We start from the raw sequence: 9,833 nt of genomic DNA on the forward strand, positions 1-9,833 counted from the left end.
GGCCCGATGGGCGCTGTGCTGCCTGCACTGGGGCAGGCTGCCAGGCCCCTCGGGGGTGCTTCCCCCTCCCCTGGTGCTTGCCAAGCCGTGGGTAGGGGACAGACAGTGCAATGCTGCAGGAGAGGCTCTGCCCTTGACCCCAGAGGTCTTAAGGACAGGTATTCTGGGTGTTTTATCAGCGTGGTTGTTCACCCCCCCTCTAGGTGCACCTGGAGGACCCTGTGTGAGAGCCCTTTCTGCATGGGTTTACAAGCTACTTGTGCCCATGCCCCAAAGGTTCACGAGCCTGCCCACCCTGGGGAGACAGAAACAAGAATTAAGGGCATGTCTGACCTTATTTAGATAGCTCTTTTTCAAGCTATTTGATCTGCTATGGGTTGTGCTGATGCAGAAAGCCAGTTGGCCAGAATCTCTCTCCCAAGGTCAGTGGGGCTGCATATCTACCTGGAGGGGGCCTGGGAGGGAGGCTGACAAAAAGGCTTTCTGTCACTGCTCCCTGCCTGGGGGAAGGAGACATGAAGGAAATACAATGGTAGCCATGATTTTGCTCTGCCACTCCTCGTCCCACCTAAGAGCTCCCCATCCTTGGGTGTGATGCTGAGTTTGGCTTGCAGAAAAGCAGCCAAAATCCTCCCTAAACACAGGCTTGCTGATGTCACAGCTTTGCCAGCACCCTGAGAGGCCACTGTTCCCCTTTGGTCTCCAGGAGCACCCAGAAAATTTTCTATTCTTGCTCTAGCAGCTCTCCAGTTTCAACAGTTCAGGGGGCTGTGAGCATTTGGGAGGGCTCAGGAGTTTTGCAGCCTCTGCTAAGCAGCATGCCTATGTGCACCTCGGTTTTATCTCTGGACTCTCGGGGGACCTTTGCAGAGAGCACAAGACTCCCCAGTATGGAGGAATGCCTAATCTCTGCAGCCAGCGTGTTGATACAGATTTTCCATGTAGGGCTTGAGCTGGTGTCACAAGAGACCTGGTTTCTGCTCTCCCTGCTGCCGGTAATATTCCAGCTGCCTGCAGCAGAGAGCAAGTGAGGAGCGCTGTGGGCTGGTAGATGAGCAGGCAGTGGAGCAGGCAGGCCAGCAGCTGTGCTGGCAGGTAGCATGTGGCAGGGTCAATTTTTGGAGCCTGGGACAGCATGGTATATGCTGAGACTGCCTCATCACCCACGTGGTCCCTGTGTCAGGAGTGTGGCAAGGGTCTGTCAGGTTTCCTGTGGATATCTCTCCGCCCAGGGAATGATGGACAGGACACCGCTGTGATTTATGTCCATGGGTGGTATTCTTCTTTTCTGCTGCACTCAGAATGGAGATGTTCAGGACCTCTCAGCCTAGGAACTGGAGAGAGGAGGCCAAGTGGGGCAAGACACAGCAGCCATGGCTGTACGTGGCCGGCACACAAAGGTGCTCCCCTCCGAACTGAACAAGGTGTGCCCTGAGAGAAGAGACGATCCTGCCATGCACCCCAGGAAGATAAGCGACTTTGAGGTGGTCCCCAACCTCCAGCAGAGCAGTAGCAGTGTCTCAAAGAGCAGGCAGAAGGCACATTTGCCCACCGGCAGCAATGAAAAGGCAAGTTCAGGAGGTGCTGAAAGAGGGGGCGGTTGGCCACACATGATAGAATAGCGCTGGTGAGTTATCCAGTGACTTACTAACTGGAGCATAATAACAGATCACTTTATTTTAGGGACAGACAGAAACCCCCAAATATCTGAAGCATATATCCAGCATTTATATCTCCTCTCCTTGGAGTACACTTGGCATTGTCGTTGCAGTTTGTGATGGAGCTTTCTTCACATCAAAAGAAGCACCTAGATTTGCTACAAGCTCCAGGGTATCTGGCCCGTGGCATAACTTGTGTTCCTTTGCAGAATCTCTGACCCCTTGCTGCTTTTCCTGTCCCCTCAGGAAAATCTCATCTCATGGATTCCTGAAAACATCCGGAAGAAAGAGTGCACCTACTTTGTTGAAAGCTCCCAGACATCAGATTCTGGGTAAGTCAGTCCCTCATTCCCCTCCCCTGCCAGGAAAGCAGAAGAGGTGTTCGGTGACAAAGCTACAGCACTAGAAAATCTCCCTTTTCTGTCAAGGGAGCTGGTATCCTGGAGATTCACAAATTTCTTTTTGACTGGCTCTTCAGCCCTGCTGCATGTCACCACATGACTGATGCCCCATGTCCCAGTATGGAACCTTTCCAATGCTTCTACATGAAGTGATTTCCATCTGTACTTTATCAAGAACAACTTTAATATTTGTGTCCTTTTTTTTAAAAGAAAAAAAAATCCCCCAAACAATGCCTTTGTTTCTGCAAAAGCTCTGAGCTGGAGGACAAGCTGAATGGGAGATGCTGGTGCCTTAATGAGAATGGCAACACCTCCTGCCTGGGCTGAGACAGGTGGGCCAGCTGGGCTTTGTCTTTTGGGTTTAGATTGTTCCTGGCAAAGTTGGTGGTGTGTGTTTCAGGAGGATTGTGTGTGAGTGCGGCTATCTCAGGGAACAGCACCTGGAAGATGCTGCCAAAGCTCCCATCTTCCTGGGGAAGGAATGGGACCCCAGCAGGCACATCCAGGAAATGCCAACAGATGCCTTCGGTGATATCCACTTCACAGGACTGGGACAGAGTATGGGAAAGGTGATTTGTTTTTCCCATCTCTGGTGCATGGGGAGGCAGTGTTCAGGTCTTGCCATGGCAGATGAAATGCGAATACTTCCTTCCTGAATGAGAGGACGCTAGGAAAGCATGGAAATGCCCCAAAGACAACACTACCCCAAAGAGAGAAGGGGCATACAAGGCTGGATTCTCTTTCTGAGCTTACTCCCTTTCTGAAGCTAGGAGACTAATCTTCATGCTGTGAGGCCCATGCTTCAAGGAGTGGCTGTTCCCTGTCCTTGTCCATTTGTCTTGGGAATGCTCAGTCCCAGGGAAGTGAATGGGAACAGGGTCATATACAAATACCTGGGGCAGCAGCAACAGAACTCTGATAGAAAATGGCATAGGGAACCCCTGGTTCTTTTCTGAGACAGGAGAAATTGTGGTGGATGTGCTGCATTACCCTGACTTTGTTGTTTTTACACAAAGCATGTGCATGCTCCCTTTTTTGCAGTATGTGCGCGTCTCCTCAGATACACCTCCACGGGTCATCTTCCACCTCATGACACAGCACTGGGGCCTTGATGCACCCAACCTACTCATCTCTGTCACTGGGGGAGCCAAAAACTTCATCATGAAGCCAAGACTGAAGAACATCTTCCGTCAAGGGCTAGTCAAAGTGGCCCAGACCACTGGTAAGAGATGTAGAGGCTCTTCCTGCAATTTCAGGCAGAGAGAGACCTGTCATCTGGCCATAACAGTTTCAGTGCATTGAGCTGCTGTGGAGATGCTGAGCTGGCCTAGGAGGCCTGTAGGTCCAGTCCTGGACTACCAGCACCAGAGATAGACTGTTCTTGCTCAGTTGCTATAAAAAAGCTCAGAGGGAGCTGGACTGAGATGCAACACTGGCACTGAAGAAAGCACTTCCTGTGCTGCAGGGCTTGATGTAGTGGGCAAGGAAGGCATCTTCTGAGGGGGTGGAGCATCTCCAAGGTCCAGGTGTTCCTGCAGCCATATAGGAGGTGCTAAGAGATTGCTGTGAGCAGAGTTCTTTCCCTTCCCAAGCCCCTTTCTGTCCCCCAGGGGCCTGGATCATCACAGGAGGCTCCCACACTGGTGTGATGAAACAGGTGGGAGAAGCAGTGCGAGACTTCATCCTGAGCTGCAGCCACAAGGAGGGTGAGATTGTCACCATTGGCATAGCCACCTGGGGGACTGTGTACAACCGGGAGAGCCTCATCTGCCCCATGGTGAGCCAGGTGGAGTTGGAGATGTGTTTGCTTTGCCTGTGCCTGGACTGCCAGGGAAGTCCTGCCAAGGACTGTAGTGGGAATGGATGCTTCAAGACATGCATGCGGCTGGCAGCCTGGTAAAACCCGGCTGCAGGACTGATGGTCCCAGGCCGATGTTTGCTGAGAAGCCCCTCTACTCTACCCAGTGTCTTGCATAGGTGCTGCCCTTCTCCTAAGAGGACCCTTGTGGGTGTAAGGGCAAGTGGAGCAGAGACTGAAGAGCATTGGGCAAGGCCAATATGAGGACTGCAGGGAGGGCAGGGACAGCTCTTTGGCTAGACCGTCCCCATGTGCTGGCCTGTTCCTATCCCACATGCTGGTTCCTTTGGGCTTCTGCTGCTCCTCTACAGCCCTGTCTGGCTTTTCCTACATCATATAGGGTGGCTTTCCAGCTGAGTACGTACTGGATGAGGAGAACCAAGGCAGCCTGTCATGCCTGGACAGCAACCACTCCCACTTCATCCTGGTGGACGATGGGACTCACGGGAGGTATGGGGTGGAAATTCCTCTGAGGACCAGACTGGAGAAGTACATTTCGGAGCAGACCAAAGAGAAAGGAGGTAACGGAAACACATAGCCAGGCCTGAGGCAGGGAGGGCATGAGCTGGGATGGGCCAGGCTGTGGCTTCCCTGGAGAATCCAGGCAAGGAGTTTGAGAGGATTGTCATGATAAATGTGGAACCTATTCCTCAGTGACACAAATTAAAGTCTTTCTCTGCCAGCTGCTTGGCTTATGGGGTCACCAAAGGAGTCCCAAAACCTTATGATGTGGAGCTGATCAAAGAGTTGTTTCTCCCAAAGGGCCAGGCCTCAAAAGGTGCTTCCAGGTGGTATCTTTTCACCATGCAAGTGATCTAACACATGCACACATGTGCTCCAGCAGCATGACTGCCAGGAGATCGTCTTCCATCTCTCCCAGAGCCTGGCATGTCAGGGGCAGTGCTCCTAACTTGCCTTTCACACCCCACCACTCAGAGGGGCCCATGTTCAGCTGCATGGAGGGGAGCTGCCCCACAGGGAGATGACCCTGGGCTCTACTTCCCTGCAGGTGTTGCCATCAAGATACCCATCGTGTGTGTAGTGCTGGAAGGAGGCCCCGGGACACTTGATGTAAGGAGCTGCTCCTGCCCGCTCCCAGAAGAGCTGAGGGGGCTGTGGGGTGGGAGGGGGTAGCTCCTTGCCCAGGGTGCTGCTTTCTAGTGTTGGTGTGAGCATGGTGCCATGCTGGTTGAAATCCAGCCAGACAGGAGGGATGCAGAGCAGCTGTGTGGGTCTCGGGCTCTAAGTGGGACTGCTGCTCTCTGGGTGGGATTAGGACCAGCCTACCCGCTCTGTTTCAGACCATCTACAATGCCATCACCAACGGAACCCCCTGTGTGGTTGTGGAAGGGTCTGGGCGTGTGGCTGATGTCATTGCACAGGTGGCCAGCCTGCCTGTGCCCAAGATAACCATTGCCTTGATCCAGAAGCTGCTCAGTGTGTTCTTCCATGACACCTATGACCTCTTCAATGAGAGCAAGCTGGTGGAGTGGACCAAGAAGGTAAGCCTCTTGCAGCCAGACATCTCCTCTTGCTGAGCTTGTGGAGATCAAAGGGGTCCCCAGGGGTCTTTGCCCTTGAACACGAAGGTTCCCAGCATGAAGTTTAAAGCTTATCTTCCACTGCCTATCCATCTCTCCTCAGCCGGGCCCCTGGTGGGCAGCCAAAGGGCTCAAGCTCTGACCGTGCACCACCTGCTCCCTTTGCGCAGAGAGGTACTGTCTGGGACCAGCCCCAGCCAGGCTGGGAGACGCAGCACAGGGGGTCTGCAAGGCAACCTGATAGGAGCAAGGAGTTGCCCCACACACGACAGGGGAAGCATCAGGGAGGAGGTGTTGCTGATAATTGCTTGCCTATGGCTCTCCTTGTAGATCCAAGATATAGTACGGAACCGAGAGCTCCTGACCATTTTCACAGAGGGCAAATATGGCCAGCAGGACGTGGATGTGGCCATCCTCCAGGCCCTGTTCAAAGGTGAGGGGTAGGAAGCTGCTTGGGGGTATGGGGAGAGATGAAAGGGATGGGCGTCTCAAGTTACTTCCTGACAGCTGCTTGACTTATCGGGTCACCAAAGGGGTCACCAAATCTTATGACGCTGATCTGATCTGAAAGAGCTGTTTCTCCGAAAGGGCCAGACCTCCAAGGGCGCTTCCAGCTAGTATCTTCTCAATCCATAAATTATCCTCTATTTTAAGACATGCATTTTGTATGCAGCATCCCGAAACCAGGACCACTTTGGTCATGAGAACTGGCACCACCAGCTGAAGTTAGCTGTGGCCTGGAACAGGGTGGACATTGCTCGGAGTGATATCTTCACAGATGACCACGAGTGGAAGGTAAGGTAGCGCCTTTGCTGCTTGTCTGGTCAGGCTTACAGTTTGTCAGGTCTCACTTGAGGACTGTGGATGTTGAGGGTACTTTTCGCCTTGTCTCTGCCTAGGGAGAGTTTTGAAGAAATTTCTCTTGGACACTAAACTCCCACCACGTTGCCAGGGACTCTTATTCTGTCCTGTTTTTCATAAGTGCTCTCAAACACCCAAAGCAGAGCTGACCACACCCTGCAATTCATTGCTTGTAAAGGTCCTATTTGGCCTATCATTGTTTACAAAGGTGATTGATATTTTGTTCAAAACCAGTGTCTTTCAAAGATAATCCACCAACCCAGAGCCAAAAATATCTCTTGCCCCGTGATTGCTACTCATGCCACATTGTCAAATGACAATTTGTCTAAACTTATCTCACTCAGCCTGGTGCTTCCCTGCTCAAACTTTGCTACAGAGTCAGTCAGGGAGCAGCACAAGCTAGCTCTGCTGTCCCATGCCTGATCCAGCTGTTGAGAAGCTGAAGCTGAACAGAGTTCTCTGTCCTTTCTGCTGAGGCTGTGGGACTTGGAAGGGATTTTCTTAATCCGTTTGACAGTTTGCATTCTGCCAGCTTACATACCTTTCATGGGATGATGAAGGGCTGTGGGAACCAGGATCCCAAAGAAGAAATATTTGATGCACAGCCTCAACAAGATCTAGAGCTTTGTTGGGAAGGGAGGACAAGGCAAGCTCTCAGATTAGGCAGTGCAGTCCAGGGCTGTTACAAGATGCTGCAGTCCTGGATAGATGTGGCTGGTATGAAAAGTTGGGGCTGAACCAAGCTGTTGCAGCAGGTCTGCAGGTACCTTCCTGCCAGGACAGACATACACCCCCTTAGCCATGGGCTTTGCTTTCACTTCTGAACATATATAAAGATTGCCTTGGAAAGGTAAACACCACAAAGACTGAACTGAGGGACCAGCAGGAGCAGCCAGTCTCCCCATGGCTGAGATCCAGCTGGCAGCACCATGATCCATCAGCTGGAGAGCTGTGTACAGAGGACAAGCCTGTGAGGTCTTGTTCATTTTTATGATGCATCCTCGTGAGCTGCAGAAAGAGGGTCTACTCTCTACCCTATCCCATCCTCCATCCAGTATCCAAGAAAGCAGAGGGTTTCACTGCCAGAGAAGAGGGCATACTAACACAGAACCGTGTCTCTGTGAGATGTGCCACAAGTCCTAGAACCTCCCAGCTGCTCTCTCACAGCTAGAAAATCCTTGTGTGCTCAGGGATAAATTCTTCTCCTCATCTGAGTGAGAAGCATGGTGGGGCCCTGCTCTGGGATCATGGAACCCCTCACCTCTGCTTCTGGTGTGCCAGCCCACAGATCTCCACCCTGTGATGGCAGCTGCCTTGATCTCCAACAAACCAGATTTTGTGAAGCTGTTCCTGGACCAGGGAGTGCGTCTCAAGGAGTTTGTCACCTGGGACACCCTGGTTTACCTCTACGACAACATGGCACCATCCTGCCTGTTCCACAGCAAGCTGCAGAAGATCGTGCTGGAGGAAAGAGAGCATACAGCTAGCTCCAAAATGCCAAGAATCCAACTGCACCATGTTTCCCAGGTGCTGCGGGAGCTCCTAGGCTGCTCCACACAGCCTCTCTACCCCAAGCCCAAGCACACAGAGCGGCCCCGTCTTTCCATCCCAGTGCCGCACATCAAGCTGAATGTACGCATCTCCAGGTTACAGGGTGGCAGGGTTGCATTAGGGAGGGGGGTGATGCCTCAAGAAACCATCATGGAGGTTGCAGTTGTGTCTCTGGCCTCTTGCCTGCTCAAGAATCCCACTTCAAGTCCCTTAAAGCCCTGCCCAAGTCATCTGTCCCACACTGAAGATGCAATTCCCACCCTTCTACACCCACAGCACCACGTGGCTCTGCAACTCTGGTGGGTAGGACCCAGTGAAGTGGGTGCACTGAACAGGCTTGGCACATCCCCACATGATCCTGAGCCTAGAAAAAGTGGCATTTCCAGAATAAGTCCAGCCATAGCCACTCTGCTATCTGCAGCAAAGGCCCTTCCATCGGTGGTGAGGGCAGGCACTCAGGGTTTAGGAGTGGTTTTGTGCTGAGGGACTGTCTGCTCTCTGCAGCCTCTTGGCAAGGGAGCAGATCTGACCATTGCATGCCTTGCAGGTTCAGGGGTCGAGTCTCCGGTCCCTCTACAAACGCTCTGCTGGACGAGTCACATTCACCATGGACCCTGTCCGTGATCTGCTTATCTGGGCTGTGGTCCAGAACCGCAAGGAGCTGGCAGAAATCGTCTGGGCCCAGGTATAATAGCCCAGAATTGTCAGTCCCAGTTGAGAGGCTCAGATGGAGCCAGAACTCCCAGGCACAGGAGGAAAGATTGCATCTGCTAGGATTTGGGACAGTAGGTGATATGGCTCATGGCAATGCCCAAGCTTGACTCTCAGCCAGATGGGCACCAGCTAGTGAGCCTGTGGACACCTGACACTCCTCCTCAGCCACAGCATAAGGCCAGGTCCCTCCCCAGACAAAACACATGCTGTGGGCAGAGGTGATGTGCTGGGCCGGAAGTGTGTTCTGCCTTGCAAAGGCTGAGAGACAGCTCAATACACCACAGGCAGGAAACAGAAGCATGGCAGCTAGAGTGGAGAAGGCTTCCACCTATAAAAAGTGTTTCTGCACGAGAGGAAGCATGGCTGGTGGCATGGTGAGCATGCAGAGCTGTGGAGTCACACTGTCCCATCGCCCAAGGCTCCCCATGAGGAGAACAGGGTTGTCCCTGGGTTTGCCATTAACAATGGGGTACCTACTGCCTCTGCACCCAGAGGGGAGCACAGCTCAGCTGTTGTCACAGCAGGCTGTCCATCCTGAGCAGCAATCTGCTTAGGACACTATTCTTCCCTCCTGTGGGAGCTGTGGAGAGCTTGATGGGACTTCTGAGGCTTGGAGGACAGGGTGCAGAGCCCCACACTCTCTCCGGTGTCTTCTGCTCCAGAGCCAGGACTGCATGGCAGCTGCACTGGCCTGCAGCAAAATCCTGAAGGAGCTTGCCAAGGAGGAGGAAGACACGGACACCACTGATGACATGCTGGCCCTGGCAGAGCAGTTTGAGCACAAGGCAGTCGGTGAGTGGGAGAGAACCCATAACCCAGAGCAGCTCTCATGTCCTGCAAGGCTGGCTAGCTTTGCCCAGGAAGTGGTGGGTGGGGGTGAAGCGTGGGATGGCTGGTACCAAAAGGGAGTCCCGTTGTCACAGTCACGGTCATCGTGCTGCAAAGGCTGTGCCCAGGTGATGGTAGAAGCATAGAGGATGACACTGTATGGTGCCATGTCCATATTCTACTGCAAAGGATGATTCTGGGGTGCCTTGCTGAGCACCAAGCTGACTTCAGAGCTTGTCTCCCTGGTGCCTGCCGGGCCAGGTGTGTTCACAGACTGCTACCGCAAGGATGAAGAGAGAGCCCAGAAGCTTCTCACCCGTGTCTCCGAGGCCTGGGGGAAGACAACCTGTCTGCGGCTGGCTTTGGAGGCCAAGAACATGACGTTTGTGTCCCATGGGGGGGTCCAGGTGGGGTCCCAGCA

The 9,833-nt window shown here is 53.1% G+C and overlaps 1 protein-coding gene across 1 annotated transcript in view; it reads left to right on the forward strand.

Annotated features, from left to right (window-relative positions):
• Positions 1-1,373: 1,373 nt before the first annotated feature.
• The window catches only part of TRPM2 (transient receptor potential cation channel, subfamily M, member 2), a 16,603-nt gene continuing 8,143 nt past the window's right edge, over positions 1,374-9,833 (forward strand). Inside the window, 14 exon segments of the mRNA XM_009879160.1 lie at positions 1,374-1,568; positions 1,905-1,990; positions 2,460-2,628; positions 3,101-3,281; positions 3,670-3,836; positions 4,258-4,438; positions 4,927-4,988; positions 5,219-5,419; positions 5,789-5,891; positions 6,132-6,253; positions 7,601-7,951; positions 8,418-8,555; positions 9,247-9,376; positions 9,674-9,819. Of these exon segments, the coding sequence (XP_009877462.1) occupies positions 1,374-1,568; positions 1,905-1,990; positions 2,460-2,628; positions 3,101-3,281; positions 3,670-3,836; positions 4,258-4,438; positions 4,927-4,988; positions 5,219-5,419; positions 5,789-5,891; positions 6,132-6,253; positions 7,601-7,951; positions 8,418-8,555; positions 9,247-9,376; positions 9,674-9,819 (2,232 nt within the window).

The sequence above is a fragment of the Apaloderma vittatum genome, unplaced genomic scaffold, assembly GCF_000703405.1.
Source record: "Apaloderma vittatum isolate BGI_N311 unplaced genomic scaffold, ASM70340v1 scaffold36241, whole genome shotgun sequence".
NCBI classification, from domain to species: Eukaryota; Metazoa; Chordata; class Aves; order Trogoniformes; family Trogonidae; genus Apaloderma; species Apaloderma vittatum.